Source organism: Euprymna scolopes, chromosome 3, assembly GCF_053919585.1.
Source record: "Euprymna scolopes isolate OS-2025 chromosome 3, ASM5391958v1, whole genome shotgun sequence".
NCBI lineage: Eukaryota > Metazoa > Mollusca > Cephalopoda > Sepiida > Sepiolidae > Euprymna > Euprymna scolopes.
This window is the reverse complement of record NC_136484.1, coordinates 10,279,887-10,299,344: the sequence shown is the minus strand read 5'-3', so window position 1 is coordinate 10,299,344 and position 19,458 is coordinate 10,279,887. Positions and strand designations below refer to the sequence as shown.

The following is a 19,458-nucleotide window of genomic DNA, read 5'->3' as shown; positions in this document are numbered from 1 at the left end:
AAGAAATACGAAAATGAAGGTTTAGTGGTAAAAAGCAAACGCAATGAAACAGAGTAGAAGCACTGAATAATACTTCTAACAATCTGTGTAGTAACTTTTGCACTATTTTCCTTTGAACCACTTGATCTCCTTGTCCCAAGAAGATATAGTTGTGAACTACATAATCGACGCTAACCTATATTTAATTTTTCAAATACTGTCTTAACACATAGCGAAATGAAAGTTAATCAAATAGTTGAATTTTTATGCTCCTAAATAAAGAGACACGCCTTTTTTGTTGTCTCGAATTATACATTGGATGATACAATGCGTATTTGCACCGACGCATTATATGGTTGGTCGTCTGACCTCTCCTCTTTTTCCGAAGAAGATATTTATAGAACTTATATTAATGTCCACTAAACCAGAGTGTAGCTTCGCTGATATGTAAATAAATGTCAATATAGTCTCAATGTGTGGCCCATTGGTCCAAGCTTAATTTGATACGCTCGTGGATAATGAATCCCTTTGTTAGTTCTAGAACTAAACCCACTACATATGTTTGATATGTTGCCGATATTTTGCTATGTTTGCATCGCAAAATGAAGCATACGCATATTTAAGATTATGTTCTACAGTTTACTATGATAAGTAAGAAAAAATAACACTTTTCTCTTCTTTGATATTCTTGAGGTGGCTTTTACTCTACTATTTACAAGGAGCCGATTTATACTGACCTATTTGTGAATTGGTCGTTTTTGTACCTAAAACGCGAAAAATCGGCTTAATTTATAAATAGAGTTTTCATAATCTGCTCACCTAGTAAACTAGACACCGAAGTGGATAAAATCAGCGACATCTTCATTAATAACGGTTATGCAGAATACCTTATTAATGAATCTATTAATAAAAAGTTTACAAATTTTTAATCCCCTAAAATATTTGTGTCTTTAAAATGCCTTGTTTATTTAAAATCATTATGTATAGGGGATAATTGTGCAAAATTGACTAAACGGATTGCTAGAAGTATCATTAATTGTTTCTACACTGCTACCCTGCTTGCGTTTTGTATATACTACTAAACCCGCATTTCGTGCTTTTGCCAAAGGTTTGCTTACATCCAACATAGTAATATTATTATCAAGTTAAATAGCCGTGTGATGCTGGTTATGTGGTGTCGACTTCTTTGCATTTGCAGACTAGTTCCATAAAAGATAAGACAGAGTAGATTAAACTCTGGGAGATTCCAATCTCCTTATACTTGAGACTCATCTATTGACCAGCATTTGGTTGAGAATCAGTATACAATAGAGTTGTTGGGAGTACTTCATAGAGCGAATACTAGAAAATCTGTCTCTATCCTAATTCGAAAACATTCTTTGCCCAGGTGGAAAGAAAAATGTGTTTTTCCTTCTTCGCCATTTTAATCTCTGTATACTCGCTTTATTCCATGAAATTGTTAATTTTCCCGAGCTTTTGCTACTTTATATATATATATATATATATATATATATATATATATATATATATATATATATACAAGCGAGGGTTACCCGGCGTTGCTCGGATGTTTGGCGGTGTGTGGAAACTCCGGGGGTGGGTGGTGGGTTTAAAAAATGTTTTCGTAGGTAAGTATAAGGATCGAACCCGAACCGTTGAGGCAAATTTGTAAATTAAAGTGTAAAAAAAAGTTCGACGTTAACGATTGCCCCACCGCCGGATGCTAAAGGAAACACGTTTGAATTTATTTAATTACTTGGATTTAGCAGGTGCCCGTTTTAATGAGTTAATGAGATCAAGTTTGACTGCGGGATAGTATTTCATTTACTGCGGGAAAGCTTTTTTATTTTTCCCAAGCTGTTATATGAAAAAGACTAACCCACATGCGGCGAGCGACAAACGTTGAATATTTATCTTCCCGAAATCGAGCAAATTAAATAGACAGGGGAGCTTTGTTGTTAACTCTGAGATATTACGATTTATATGTGATATAAAAAGTTTTAAAAAGTTGTAAAGCGACTGAGCGCTTCTCTGAAAAAAAAGCCTTTTGTAGACATACGGAAAAAGCGAACGCACATACAAACATACATACATTTTCGCTTTACACACACACACACACACACACACACACACACACATATATATATATATATATATATATATATATATATATATATATATATGAAGATTCTCTAATGTTTTTATTTCCGTCACCATATTATTTTCATTGCTATTGATTTTTCTCCTATAATAGGAATCAATTATGAACATTAATAAGGACGTCATTATAAAACGTTATATTAATGAAAAATAATTGAAATATTTACAAACTCCCTGTGTTTCAACCAAATTAGAGAAATACATATAAGTGTAAAATAAATCGAATTTTCCATTCCCGTATTTACCTCAACAATTACGCTATATATTTGCATAATAGCAAACCATATTTCGAATGAAAATTCGATTTTAAGTTTAATCTTTAATCTTTAAGAAACCAGACCAATCACCAATCAACATTAAAATATCCTCTGCAGTATTGTACTGTATCAGTAAATTTCCAGTTTACACTAACATAATCGCAGGAATTTTAAGAATAAATAAATCGTTTTTTTCAGGAAATGTACCTAGTGTGTAATCATAAAATGCACTTATATAAAAATTCTCAAATATACACAAGCATACAAACGTATTGCCATATTAAAACATGCCCTCTTAACAGATATATTACAATATATATGCCATGAAATAACACAAATGTGACATATAACCGCAGATTATGGATTAATACTGGAATTATTTTACTTACAATAAAATGAATATAAAATATCATTTCAAAAAATCGTAATAAAATATTTTTACTCAGAATTTTATATACATTTTTGTCTGAAACTTAAGTGTGTAGCGAAGTATCTGCGTAGATCAGTAAACGAAGAATGTGTTGGCGTTCTTACGGAAGAGACCAAATGATTCAACTGTACTATCCTCATTGATTCATGGAGTATGTCATTGGGAAATAAACATTTTACTCTGATTAATAAGTTGATTGTCTGTATCTAGCATAAATTTATTAATCATTTCTCTCAAATCGTGTATGGCAGATAATACAAACATTTATCTATAAGAAAGAATGCTGATAAATAACATCCTTCATTGTCTGTTTTATCGGCTTTGTTGTAGCCACAGTTCACATGCGCATATACTCGACGCCGTTATATTTTCTTGTAGCATATATTCCAGAATTTCTTCTTACGAATACGTAAATTTATTTATACTCCTCAGGAATTGAAAATTATTGCAAGAAGGAAATCAACCTCTAATCAATACTTGTATGAGCATAGCATGAATGTCTTCTTTCATCTGAAGTTTTCTCAGATGCCTTACACACTTCACAATATTACACACATAAAATTATTTATGTTGCACATATGCATATATTATGAATAATGTTTAATAAACAAAAAAAATAAACATAAAATGCAGTATAAATAAAAGATATATGGTCAGTTTTGAAGCCATTTTGTTTTGATTACAAAATATGAAAATATTTCTGTAATATGTAATATTTCTGTAATATAGATTTCCACATGTTTCTCAGCGAATACAATTTTACTACTTTGTCACTTTTATAAATCCAAAAAAATGACAATAATCTTCTGAAAAAATTATTCAACACAATTCCATAAGTATTGATTAGAAGATGATTTCCTTCTCGCAATAATTTTAAATTCCTAAGGCGTATAAATAAATGTTCGTATTCCTGCCCAACTCTACACAGAGTACCCCTGTAGCTTATTTCCCTGACAGTAGCCCTCCCTACATCAAAGTGGCAATGTAACTGTAAATCTAATAAAAAAAGAACGATTTAACAGGAATATTTTATCAGACATGCAAACGAAAATCTCTTCCATAGGAGGAAAGCAGCGATGTGGTAGTATATTCAACAGATATGGAGGCAGTGAAAAAAAAGTCCTCACCAGAAATTTCAATTAGTTAAACAATGATTAATAACACATGTATCTAGTAGAGTTGCTTTTAAATGTTGTACTTAAAAAAAACAATTATTCGAGATGAGTTGATAATATAGCGTGAAGATAAACACATCGATTTTATCTATGAACAATGAATCTACTAAATCAAATTAATTAACACTTCTTTTCTCCAGGAATTTTACCAGAAGTTCTGAAATTGCCCCCCCCCCCTCCCGAAACATAATTTTTTTTTTACTACTATCTAATATGTTTTTTGCTGGAACAGACATAATTTTCTGGGTGTGAAATTTCTATTGGTTTCTGATTTTGTAAATTTTTATCTCGCCTTTTCTTTGTATTGGCTGAATATTTGTTACTGAAACCTATAAAGAAGGCTGTTATTTATATAATCACTGCAGACCAGTTAATCGGCGCTGCTCGGTGGAAACATGCTTCCCTCCTCTCGTAGTACAGTTGTTGATGTTGTTGTTTTGTTTGCCCAACGACCAACCTCCTCATGTTGGCTGATTATATTTTAATTATTTCTTTTTGCAGATCAGTTCCGACAAAGTGGAACACATGAAAGCATCTTCAAGATATGCGGGAATTCATGAGTACTTTCTGGAAACCACCCACTTAGAAAGTTAGAACGAAAACTGTTGTAATAAATCGAAAAAGTAATATATTTTTTCGCTACATTCTAAAAAGCCTATTAAAAATCTGAAATTTGTCGATCCGGCGGATTGTTCCTATCAACCGGATCGACGCATCTCAGAAAAGCGATAAAAATAAGTAACCCGATTTATTAATTACGAATATGAGCGAACAAATCTTCTCTCTGTCTGAGAGGAGAAAAAACAAGGAGTGAAATTAGTGACCCCCGTTGTTGAATCAAAAACTAGTCATTTTCTTTTCTTTTTTATTATCTTTGTTTTCTATTATTTATGTTACCGACCTGATCATTAACTACTTACATTTTCTAAAATATATACGTTAGAAAAATAACGGCCGTGTCAGCTACTTAAAATGAGCGTTTCTTTTGCTTTGTTTTACTTTCTCTCTATATGCAATTTCAAGGCGAATAGCGACACATCAACCCGTCTAGGTGATACTTATTCCGAATTTGGACACATACACCGGTATAGCGGTACAGACGGGGATACTATGCCATTTTTGAGTCGTCGAGTTTTAGGAACATTTATAATCGAACTTGTTTAAAATCGTGCGTGACTGCTTCTCTATTTTATTGCAGGGCCTCGAAAATCATTTGAGTTGCACTCCCGGAATTTCCACCTCCCGGTAGAGTTAAAATATAATTCTAAAAAAAATTATTAATTACTAGCGGACCTATGGAATTTCCACAAACCACTTATTCATATGTAATATATTGATGTTGGTATTTTTTAGATATCCAGCGTAAATGTAGACGATCTGATATTATTTTACCTCTTTTGTTAAAACAGCAAAAGTGCTTATCTAAGCTGGCAGGGACGCCCGGCGAAGCCCAGTCATGAACTATGATTAAATATGATATTTTAATTCTTGTAGATTTCGTATATATTATTAAAAAAACGTTCTATCGATTTTATATATTATAAAGTTGCGACTTCAAAAATAAAAGAATATATATTAATATGTCTTGGGTGCATTAGCTATAATCGAAACAAAAACCAACTTATGAAGGAGTTTGGTAGGCATTTAAAAAACAAATATATTCTTGATAAAATTATTTAAAAACATAAATAATATAAGTGCCATCAGCAATAATCGAAACCAAAACTCGGGAAGAATTCTTGGTAAAAAATGATGCTAAAAAACGGAAGCTCATAACAATTAAACGAAAGCCACCCGGATGTAAAGGTGCCACACAAAATAAATAACACACACTAAACCAATTAATATATAGAATTATAAGCACAGACGCTTAATCCAATGAAAATACTGATTGAAAAGGATATGCATTAAACTTAACATCTCGCGTGAGAAAAATTATATATTTAGAATCAGCTAGAAAATATACACACCACCTTTAAGTGAAATAAATTGAAGACTATTAAAAATGAAAAGGTTATCAGAACACCTTGATTGTAAAGAAAGAAAACATAATAAAATATGTCAAGATACTAGTTTGTATGTGTGTGTGTGTGTGTGTGTGTGTGTGTGTGTGTGTTACTGTGATGAAACAATTCGCGGTAAATTTCAAGTATACTGGTTAGTTGTCTTAAAATTTTTAAGTGTACTGTTGGTTGTCGAAAATAAAACAAGCCCCCGATCCGTAAATGTCTTAAAATTCATTTGAACACAAATGCTAAATAAGAATATTATTCATGAACAGAGAATTATTCGATTTTTTTGAAAACTAAACGATTTTTCCGATTTTCCTGGACGCAGGTAGAGAAATTCTCGCAGATTACTTGGAGGTTTCCAACATCATGCGTGGCATCATCGTGAATTTAATAAACATTTAATATGCGTTAAGCATTGACGAGTATTTATGCCATCATCTCCTTGAGTTGGATATAGTCATAAAATGCTGCTTTCACTGTGACTTCCCTCCATTTTGCAGATAAGTAAAGGTTATAGTAAACGCAAGTCTCTTTCGATATATATTTATGTACGCGTGTATATATTTGTTTTTTAAATGCCTACCAAACTCCTCTGTCGATTTTTGGTCCGCAGACATGAAACTTAATCTATAGGTCATTCGATATAATATGTATGATATTGAATCATATTTTACGACTAGGCGATGCCGGACTGCCGGCTAATATAGCATAAAAGATACATGGTCTGTTCTATTATTTCAACTGTGAGTAAATATTACACGTGTCATCCTGGTATAAGAATGGTGAGGGTTTAATAAAATGTTTTAGGGCGCTGAATATCCACGTCGACAGTATCCATGATCGTCTAGTGGTTAGGACCTCACCTGTGGCCGTGTTAATCCGGGTTCGAATCCTGGGCACGGCAAGTAGCCGGGGTTGTTTTCCCAAATAAAATCTTCTATTTTCATATTTGTTGATGAATTACGGTTTGCTTTACAATAGGCAAACCTACGAAATAATTGAAATATATAATAAATAAAAATTATCAAAAGAACTTTAAGTTACCTTTCTACTTTTTGTTTTATCGTTTTTACATACTTCTTTGCTTCAATAAACACGTTATGTTGAGCGATGCGTGAGAACTAGGAAGAAAACCTTGTTTTAACTCTTCCATATTTTAAGTCCCCATAATGGCTCAAAAATAGAACATGAAACAAAATACTGGTATGAAGCCAACCCAATAAATATTACGGTAACAATAACAAAGCAGAATTTTACCATTATTTCTATTTATAAACCATTATCATTACTTTTAACATGGAAGAGTTATTTCGCGGCCATTTTTTCTTCTTTCACTTAGCACTCGACACTACTTGTTTTTCAAAAATACAAACAATATAAAATAAGTAAAAACACCAAAACCTGTTAAATAAAAGAGCAATTTATATTGTCTTTGATGCCATTTAATTTTTATATATTTGGTTTTGGGACACGTTCGTACTTTTGTCTATCGTAAATCAAACCCATGACTGACAATCTATATGACTTTTCTATCATTAGCCTCTCTCTCTCTCATTCTCTCTCTCTCTCTCTCTCTCTCTCTCTATATATATATATATATATATATATATATATATTAAAAAAATAATAATTGAATAGTAAGAAAGAATGAACATTTTAAAAAAAACACACTAAAGACAGCCCATATCATATTTCAATTATATAGCGGGACTTGTGGAAATTTAACAAAAGGCTCATTCATGTGTAATATATTGATGTTAGTATTCTGTAGATGTTCACTGTGAATAGAAAATCACTGATATAATTGTAGCTCTTTTGTACAAACTGCAAAAGCATTTATCTAAGCTAGCACAAACGGCCGGCACATTGCGGTCCTAAAGTACGCTTAAATATGATATTTTAATTCTTATAAGTTTTGTACATATTATTATAGTGTAAATGTTCTATAGATTTTTATCTATATATCTACAAAAGCGAACATATCTGTATGTGTGTGTGTGTGTGTGTTTGTGTGTGTGTGCGTGTCTGTGTACATTTCCCTAGCAAATAAGTAGCTGATCAGCGGCTTGGATCCCACCAGTTTTGGCAAATACAAAAATGATCCTGAACAGAAGTGTGCGTTCTATTCCAACAATTATCAATGGACCAGAGATCATCTCGTAAGCGTCAGACAAGGCCAAACTATTTGCAAAGAACTTTGCAGCTAATTCTACCCTATGCGACGAAGGCCATCAACTCCCCATATTTCCTCCTATAACACAGAACAAGCTAGGTAACATATAAATATCCGTGCAGGAGGTCGCCAAGCTAATAAATAACCTAGAATCTAGTAAAGCAACTGGCCCTGATGGTATCCCAATTATGGTGTTAAAAATGCTTCAACCAGAACTTGCTCCCATACTTAGGAAAATATTTAAGCGCTGCCTTAAGGAGAAGTGCTTTCCGACTCCCTGGAAGACCTCATCAGTTTGCCCTGTATGTAAGAATTCAGGTGATAAGTCATCTCCCTCTCAGTACAGACCAATAAGTCTCCTGTGTGTTATGAGTAAGTTGCTGGGATCCATATTAAATAGAGAAATAGTCAACCACCTCAGCAGGAATAACCTTCTTAGTGACACACAATATGGTTTCTGCTCTGCAAGATCTACCGCAGATGTGCTGACGGTTAAATCCCACAGGACAGTGAATCTCTTGACAAAGGCTTCCTTTCTAGGGCAATTGCTCTTGACATATCAAAGGCCTTCGACAAGGTATGGAATAAGGGTCTACTTCACAAGATTTCCAGCTACGGTATAACTGGAAATGTTTTCTCAATCATTAAATCATTCTTTTCGATAGGCTCATAAGAGTAGTGGTAGATGGACAAAAATCGGAGGCCTGCAATATAAATGCTGGAGTCCGTCAGGGGTCAATCCTGAGCCCAACTCTCTTCCTGATCTACATCAATGACCTCCCTAAGCACATACTTAAATCATTCGATGACATCTATGCTGATTACACGTATATCGGCGGCAACACATCAAAGGTTGTAAATGACAAAGTTCTCTCTCATTCTCTCTCCTCTGATCTCGAGCGCGTGGTTCAGTGGGGAAAGATGTGGTTGGTTACCTTTAATACATCCAAAACCAAACTCCTATCCTTACATCATCAACGCTCTGATCCCCAGCTGGCATCAATTGTGATGGATGGCTCTCGTCTGGGTGAGGCCCCGTGTTTTGACAAGAATCTAGGTTTGACCTTTACTCCTGATTTGAAATGGAACACGTACATCAAGTATGTTGCCAAGGTCGCTGGAAAGATGGTGGGATCCTTCTACCGCTCCAGAAGATATCTCACTACTGATGCCATTCTCTATCTATATAAAAGCCAAGTACGTCCAAGGATTGAGTACTGCTTCCATATCTGGGCAGGAGCTCATAAAAACAGCCTATCCTGCCTTGACAGAGTACAAAATAGACTTCTTGGCTTAGTGGGGGATCCCCTTTCTCTACCCTGCAACCTCTCTCCCACAGAAGAGACGTTGCGAGCCTATCCTTGTTTTATCGTTATTTCCATGGCAGGTGCTCGTCTGAACTCCAATCTCTGGTCCCCCCTCGCCAATCTTTCACGAAAAAACATCCGTCTAGCTGAATCCACTGTGAAAAATTTCCCCCCACTCTATATCTGTGCCTAAATCAAAACGTGGATTCCATGAACAAAGCTTCTTTCTAAAAACTGCACGCCTGTGGAACTCTGTTCCGTCTGCCTGCTTCCCTACAACTTGGATGTCTTAAAGTCCAATGTTAACAAATTCCCAATGAACCGCCCCTTAAGTAAACACTTAATCAAATCACCACACTAACGTAATGTACTTGCAATAACCCTTATCCCTGATGAAGTGTTTACTTAAGGGGGCGGTTCATTAGGAATTTGTTAACATTGGACTTGAAGACATCCAAGTTGTAGTCCGGTGGGAAGCAGGCAGACGGAACAGAGTTCCACAGGCGTGCAGTTCTAGGAAAGAAGCTTTGTTCATGGAATCAACGTTTTTATTTAGGCACATATATAGAGTGGGGGAAATTTTTCACAGTGGATTCAGCTGGGCGGGTGTTTTTTCGTGAAAGATTGGCGAGGGGGGACCAGAGATTAGAGTTCAGACAAGCACCTGCCATGGAAATAACGATAAAACAAGGATAGGCTCGCAACGTCTCTTCTGTGGGAGAGAGGTTGCAGAGTAGAGAAAAGGGCACCCCCCACTAAGCCACGAAGTCTTTTTTGTACTCTGTCAAGGCAGGATAGGCTGTTTTTAGGAGCTCCTGCCCAGATATGGAAACATTATTCCATCCTTGGACGTACTTGGCTTTTATATAGATAGAGAATGGCATCAGTAGTGAGATATCTTCTGGAGCGGTAGAAGGATCCCACCATCTTTCCAGCGACCTTGGCAACAGACTTAATGTACGTGTTCCATTTCAGATCAGGAGTAAAGGTCAAACCCAGAAGCTTGTCAAAACACGGGACTTCACCCAGACGAGAGCCATCCATCACAATTGATGCCAGCTGGGGATCAGAGCGTTGATGATGTAAGGATAAGAGTTTGGTTTTGGATGCATAAAAGGTAACCAGCCACATCTTTCCCCACTGAACCACGCGCTCGAGATCAGAGGAGAGAGAATCAGAGAGAACTTTGTCATTTACAGCCTTTGATGTGTTGCCGTTGATGGTCATGTCATCAGCATAGATGTCAACGAATGATTTAAGTATGTGCTTAGGGAGGTCATTGATGTAGATCAGGAAGAGAGTTGGGCCCAGGATTGACCCCTGATTGACTCCATCATTCATATTGCAGACCTCCGATTTTTGTCCATCTTCCACTACTCTTATGAGCGTATCGGAGGGAAATGATTTAATGATTGAGAAAATATTTCCAGTTATACCGTAGCTGGAAATCTTGTGAAGTAGACCCTTATTCCATACCTTGTCGAAGGCCTTTGATATGTCAAGAGCAATTGCTCTAGAAAGGAAGCCTTTGTCAAGAGATTCACTAATCCTGTGGGATATAACCGTCAGCACATCTGCGGTAGATCTTGCAGAGCGGAAACCATATAGTGTGTCCCTAAGAAGGTTATTCCTGCTGAGGTGGTTGACTATTACTCTATTAAATATGGTCTCCAGCAACTTACTCATAACACACAGGAGACTTATTGGTCTGTACTGAGAGGGAGATGACTTATCACCTGAATTCTTACATACAGGGCAAACTGATGAGGTCTTCCAGGGAGTCGGAAAGCACTTCTCCTTAAAGCAGCGCTTAAATAGTTTCGTAAGTATGGGAGCAAGTTCTGATTGAAGTTTTTTTAACACTATAATTGGGATGCCATCAGGGCCAGTTGCTTTACTGGATTCTAGGTTCTTTATTAGCTTGGCGACCTCATGCACGGATATTTGTATGTTACCTAGCTTGTTCTGTGTTATAGGAGGAAATATGGGGAGTTGATGGCCTTCGTCGCATAGGGTAGAATTAGCTGCAAAGTTCTTTGCAAATAGTTTGGCCCTGTCTGACGCGTACGTGATTGCCTCTTGACCGTTGATAATTGTTGGGATAGAAGGCACACTTCTGGTCAGGATCCTATTTGTTATTTGCCAAAACTGGTGGGAACAAAGCCGCTGATCAGCTACATTGGATTTAACAGACTTGGAATATAGCTCTCTTGCATTTTTATTACTCTTTTACAGTGGTGGCTGGCAGTCCTGAAAGCAGCTTTAGTCTCAGTACATCTATTACGTTGGTAGCTATAGAAAAAGTGATGTCTGTGCGCGATAGCAGCAGCACATTCTGGGGAGAACCATGGATGGCTGTTAGAATTTTGTTGGAATTTTTTTAGATGGTATGAATTGGTCTATGCCTACAATTAACCATTCGGTCAGATCTGATACTATAGAGGACACTTCCTTTTTAAACCTGGAGTGCAGAGGTAAATCAGGTATGAATGTACGGAAGCTATCCCAGTCAGCCATAAAGTATCGGTATACAGTACGGTGGAGGGGTATGTCTGGGGACTTTTTACATTTCGTTTTTATCTTAACTGATAGGACGGAGTAGTCGGAGGATCCTAGAGGAGAATGAACGCAACATGGACATAGCTCAGGGGAAGTTGAGAGAAAAAGGTCTTGGAGGCTTGCATATTAACCGGGTGTATCGGGCACACGGGTGGGTTCGCGAACAATCTGTGAGGTCATAAGCAATGGCAAAATCATGACAAAACTTTCCCTCATCATCTGTCTTATTTGAATGGGTCAGCCATTCCACGTTATGGACGTTGAAGTCACCACAGATGTGGATGTTAGCCGAGGGATATGCAGACAGTATGTGGTCTATTTTCTCAGATATGCTCTTAAAGATAGTAACTGCGCTGTTGTGGGGCCAATAGAGGGCAAATATAAATGCACTGGTGTTAGCAAGTGCAACCCTGAAACACATACAAGGTAAATTAGGATCTTCTCTAGAGATATCCCTGCCACACGGGAAGCCATCCTTAATGTAGGCACATATTCCATGCCCATGGTGATCTTGGGAGTGTCTAGCAAACTACTCAGCAAATTTTGAGTCAAAGCATTTGCAATTTATACTTAACGGATAGTAAAACATGCGGCAAGGATTTTAATCACTTTTGAGGCGAAGATTCGGCTGTAAAACGTCAAATTATAAAGAGTAGACCATTGCATTTTATGCAAAATTCCTCCGCCAATTGGAAATTTAGATTTTAATACCTTGGACATGGGTAAACATCTGTAGTTTGATTTAGGAATAAAATAATAAATGTTAAGGGGTCAAAATTGTGCACAAATTTTAGTCGAAACATTTTAAATCTTACAAAAAGTGTATTCACACGTAGAGCAAGTTATTAACAGTACACAGAACCCGACTAAAGCCGGGCTTAACTGCTAGTATATCTATAAAATTAAATTGTCTGTCTGTGTGTTTGTGTCTGTGTGTAAATTTCCTTACCATTTGTCAATTTTCGATCTACAGGCTCGAGGTTTGAAATAAAGGGTATTGAGATTTCGGAAACTCTTTTTAATCGATTTACGACCAGAAATTCGCATGTGAAGAGTTAAAGTCCAACCTTTGAAAACTGTACCAAACTCCTTTCTCAATTTTGGGTCTGCACACTTGAAATTTTTGATGTAGATAATTTGAATATGGATCAGACATTTTAATTTGATTTGAGCCCAAAACAATAAATGTTAAAGGATCAAAATTGGGGTCAAAGTTAAAAAAATACCTCTACGGTCTTTACTAAATTATTCAGTAAATTTCTGGTCTAAATATTTGAAACATTACATAAAGTGTATTTAAACACATGGCAATCTTTTTAATCGTTCACTTTTTTGGCAAGAAGTTTTCTGCCAATGGGTCAAACTTAAAATATTTAACCGTTGTGGTCTCTAGCAACTATTAAGCAAATTCTGGGTCTACATTTTTGGATTTTTACATAAATTGTATTCAGACATACAGCAAGATTTTTGATCAGTTTTTGGGTGAAATTTTGGCTGCCAGGACGTCAACAAACTTGAGTTGCTTCAGCCATAATTGAAATGCAATGAGGCAAATCATTAAAGGAATATATTTGATGTTGTGTTTATTTCTAGTAAAATATATTTGAAATTTTATAACACCGTTATCATTCAATCATTTTCATGCTGGAACTGCCCGATAAATGTATAATAATATAATAGGATTATTTATTTTATCTAATTATCTACTTTTTTATTTAATATTTTCTTGATTTAATTAAATGATTGATTAGTGCAATTATCTAAACATTTTATTTGATAGAAATAGCATAGTTATGCTACTCAGTCTGTAGTCGGTTTACGCGATCAATCTTTTCAATAGAACCACGAGGTAATGTTTACGAAAGACAAACTTTACTTTTAATATTTAGTTGCTAATTTTCTTATTATTGATTGGAAACTACCATTTCATTTTTTATTTTTCAAAATAAAAGGTTCTTTCGGAGAACTTATTTTTTCGTATTACGTATGATAAAATCTGAGAATTTTCCATATAATAAATAATATTCCACTGCATTTACTAATGCAATAGATAAAAGTATGCAATGCGTACACTCAGCATGTTAATGCATTGTATATGACTAGAAAATTAAATATCACATTTTTAGAATAAGCATTAAAGATGACTCTGCTTCTTAATTGCACAATATATTATTGGAAAAAAAGCTCAATGCTTATAATTTTCCATCGAAAATAAATTTAATTGCACAAAGAGAATAGACACTAAGATAAACATTTTTCTTAAGATTAATACGTGATTATTTATATTTAGAGTTACGAATAGTGCTGAAATAGGTTAAGTATCTAATTAAAATTGAATCTAACAACATTGACGCATGCCACAATCGGAAGGAGCATCAGACCTATCAGGATTTCGACGCGAGTCAACATGAAAGTGGTCTTAGTCACGTAAGTAGCAGGAAATTCTTCAAACCTTCTTTCTACTGTTTATAGAAATATTTTCCAATCCATAAGGGAGAAGGAAATCTTATCTAGGTAGTCCTAGGCCCTCTGCAAGAACCTTGCGTCTTGCGAAAATCTGCTAAAGAGGATCTCAATGCAAAACCTCTGACATTGTAACACAAGGTAGGGTCTGTCCTAGAATACCTGTCAGGTATCCCCAGAAACTGAATGACTGTGGTAGACCTGGGAGAAAGGAAACATCTTCTTCGCCATGCCAATATCAATCACAGAAATGGTTATGATAATGAAATACTACGGAGATCTATGAATTTTTGGACCAATTTCTTTGATAAGTAAGGATTTTCATTTTTCTCTGTCAGTAGAAGGATATGGGTATAGAGTCTCCCAAAGCAGGTGTTTGACTGATGGAGTGAGATGGCAACATCTTTTCTGCTAAATATACTTGAATATTACTTGTAAGACTCCTACCAAGATTTTCAAGTAATAACACAGGTCCTATTCACCGAACACCGACCTCTTTGTCACTCTTTTACGGCAACACAAAACTGGTTGAGCCAATATGGGATTTATAAAATTATGACAAATCAGTCTCTGAATATGAACCTAGTAGAAACCCTTTAGGGTATATTAGACAGGAAACCTCACAAAAAGAAATGCTATCCTCTAAGCCTTGATTTTAAGCATTATTATGTCAGGCATAGCAAAACATATCTGAAGATGATATTGGTTAACTGATTAATGCAATATTGAAAACTACCCTATCATTAAAACAGCAAAAGGAATATTAACAAGGTATGAGTTATTAACTGTATGACTTTTTATTTTTCAGTTTCTTTTGTAATTCCTATATTTATGTAAATAAACTGTATCTATGGGTGTATATTTTTTCTGTCCTGTCCGTGTATATATATATTTGAAATGAAATACCGTAAACAAAAAATTTGAAGGAAAATATTCGTTGCAACAATATATATTTTGAATTTACACATACGATGATATCTACTTTATTCATAACCCAGTGAATTTAATGTAAGTAAAAACACATTAGTAGAACTATTGTGTTATTTAGACAGAATTAACTTTTAAATAAAAAAAAACTGACATACATCAATCATTTATAATTTTGACTTAATCAAGGCAACATAAAAGTCAACGTAAAAATAATTGAAAAAATGTTTGCTACTGCCTATAAGAATATTAATTGGACTTACATGTTAACTTATAATGACGCATATATTTATATTTTAATTGTATTATTTCATAACAAATAAAAATATTTAAGACAGCTGAAAAACTATATACATATTTTACTTTACTCGTAAGAGAAACCCAATTGTTTAGCGAAATGATTTTTTCAATCTGCACCGAAATTTTCATCTCAGTCTGTAAGTGTACAAAATTATGACTCAACATTAAAACCCAAAACTACCACATATGCCTCATTTAAAGTTAATATTCTCTTTTATGTTGGCGAAACAATATGGGATGGAATAAATGTATAATAAAATAACATTCTAATCAATAACTCTACAATCAATTCGCTTGAAAGGATTGACTATTTATGAGCAAGGTATATTTTTTCAAATTTGTTTTCAATGTTTTATTTCAAACCAAATCTACAACGAAATGTTCTCTCGCGTATGTACGCATTATTTGAAAATGTTTGATTACATTGTTAGAATACCAGGTCATGCTTGGCGGACGTTTTTTCATGGAAATTTGGAAATGTCAAGCGGGAATATGTGGGAAAATGTGAGCGAACTAGAGCCTTAGTTAACTGCAAATACATGTAGTGCGATGTTGTGGTTATCGTTCGCTGTCAGTCTGCGTATGAAGCTATTTAATGTCTGAAAAAATGAGATTATATTTCAATTGTTCGAGAAAATTTATGTGGTAATTTCTAAAAATATTGTATACATTCATTGGAAATATGTCAAAATTTTAATTATAAATTGTTTTTTGTATTGTTGCATATTGATTCAGTGTAGACTGGGCTACTTAATCTGCCAGTATATTACGTTGAACAAAATAGAGATAAGCACACACACACAGACATATATATAGATATATATATATATATATATATATATATATATATATATATATATATATATATATATATATATATATATATATATATATTCAACCATACATGCAGCTCGGCTGCTGCCGAGATTAAACTCACTACAGGAGTTTGTAGTGTAATTCAATTCTTGTCGTTAGCTGAATACTTGATGCTTCGCAAGACCTATCCAAGTGATTTTTTATCGTGACACCATCAGTAGATGTGGTGCTTGCCAAGGCTTAAATGAGTCCCATTTACCCTCGAGAGAAGGATAGTCCCGCCAGTTTCTAAACCCGGCATTTTACAACGTGGCACATACAGCGCCTCGCCTTCTAAAATTCTAACCCATCTGGTACTGGCTAGGCTTAACGTTGCTTAACTCCGGCGAACTGGCAAGAACCGGTGCATCAACGTGATTGTGCCGTATATATATATATATATATATATATATATATATATGTGTGTGTGTGTGTGTGTGTGTGTGTGTGTGTGTATCCTTTTCATGTATTGCTTTCGATGTTACATTATATGATGCCAATATTTTCAATTAATCCCTTTTGATATTACTTCAATGACGATTCCTTAGCTAACGACTTTAATATAATTTAAGTTTAATTTAATATATGTTATTTTTTTCCGAATCGGGAAAATTATTAAAATTAAATATATGAAATTCATATGATGATTGCATTTAATTTCTGTGTTCCGAGATGAAAATATCATGTCAATGTTATATACTTTACGAACTGCTCTTTTCTTTTCTATATGATATAATAATGTGCGATCCCATTAAACATTATATGTAATTTGAAGCGAATCAATAAAGACGCACTGACGTAACGAGAGTGTGCGTGCGTTCTCAAATTATTAAAATGAATGAAAACATGTCACTATTGTTATAGAAAAAGATTACATACATATTTTATTGGTTTAAAAAGTGTTAAGCTTGTGGACGTATTCATTCATCGAAGATCTAATTTGGAAAAATGCATAATTATACGGAATTTGATATCACAATACATTCGGATTACTTAAAGGTATCTGTTTACAGTTCTAAGAAAGGTTAATTAACCTCGCTTCATGTCCGAGTAAAACCCTATATGTCTCTATTTATCTATATTGGTAGCAGTGTAAAATCAGTTTTAGATAACTAAGTCTGCTATTTGCCCAACTGCACGGACTAGGCAGTGTCGATAGTAATATCGATAGCTAAAACTAACCTTATGCTACTGTGCCTTGTAAATAAAAGAATACAGCACTGTAAAAGCTATGTTTATATTGAAGTATTAAAGATCGTATTGTCAACGGGAGTTGACAATATAACGACAGTGCTGAGCTTCATAAATGCGGAGTACATAGTTAATCAGAGGAATACTGAATTACATCCTCAGAATAAAATTTATAGTATATAAATATTTATTATTTACACGTGTTTCATTCATTGTATCTTGTAAGATTTTGATTTACAAAGCATGATTTCTTTCGTACAACCAATATGTATATATATACATATATATATATATATATATATATATATATATATATATATATATATATATATATATATATATATACATATATATTGTGGGAGTTACATTCTTAAAATGATGTTTTTTTCAAATGTTTAAGGGATCCACAGAAAATACCCTTTAGTCTTTGTTGCTTTATTATTATTATTATTATTATTATTATTATTATTATTAGTAGTAGTAGTAGTATTAGTAGTAGTATTTGTATTATTATAGGATACGAATATTATCGACTCAGCATATATAGTCAGTTTGCAGTATTGGCAAATATATCGTTTTCATGATTAGTCATATAAATATAGCCTCTAACATCACAAATTAAATCTATGTCGATCTGAATGTGAAGACCAATAAAAAGAAACTTTAGTATTACAAATAAATAGTGACATTTTGTAGTATTTTTTATTTATTTCAAGTGGAGTCAGAGAAAGATTTGCTATGCATTCTTTGTTATGAGTATTTGTTCTGTACGTGCCTTATTAAGGGAAATATTAGTTTAATTTTCCTGTTATTTCATGTTAGGATTTACGATAATTCTTGTGTGAACATTACTCTATATTTTTAGGTAGGTGCGACCTTATAATTTAATTTGAAGGTTTGGTTAAAGGATATATTCCAGCATTAATTTATCATAAATGTTCTTACTTATAGCATACATCCGTCTAATAACTACATTAAAATTTTAAAAGTTATTCTTTTATACTAATTTTTGGATGTTACGTAAATAAATTGCAGAGTTAAATCCCAACGTAACTGCATGACCATAATGCATATATTAGCACATTACAACACTTACGTCCATGAACATGAAAATGTATTCATTGAAGTATCTATGTGTGATGCACACAACTATGACAGTTCAAAGATGAGCTTGAGAAGTTAACAAAATAATTATCATAATTTTACCAAATAAACAACCGATAAACAAAACAATATATAGATAACTGCATTTAATAATACACACCACCTGTCTATTTTAATGATGACATTGGGTACTATTTCAACTACACTATGGTAAATAGTTCTTCACGAGCGCAGTTATAAATTCGAAGCAATGTGTCAATGGAATATTTGAAAAAATCCAACTTACCATGGTTTGTTCATTTATGGAGTCGAAGCTGTTTATATAAAGTTGCACATTGACAAGTGTAACTTTCTCTGAAAGACATAAAGGACAACGAAATATATGGATAAATAAATAATACATTGTTTTAGTCAATATTAATTATCAGTTTCAGCAGTTAAAAAAATCCGTCCATAATCGTATTTCATCTTTTATGGACACGGTTCTATATATAATAAAATATGGCGTTCTACTGATGAGTGAAATTTATACTGTAAAACAGAAATGGATTTAGATTTTTTTAAAT

General features: G+C 34.0%; 1 protein-coding gene across 1 annotated transcript in view; it reads right to left on the bottom strand.

Moving 5' to 3' along the window:
* The window catches only part of LOC145252983 (glycine receptor subunit alpha-2-like), a 528,147-nt gene that overhangs the window by 186,090 nt on the left and 322,599 nt on the right, over positions 1-19,458 (bottom strand). The window contains exon 3 of the mRNA XM_080112897.1: positions 19,179-19,246. Coding sequence (XP_079969023.1) covers positions 19,179-19,246 — 68 coding nt within the window. The remainder of the gene's footprint in view (positions 1-19,178; positions 19,247-19,458) is intronic.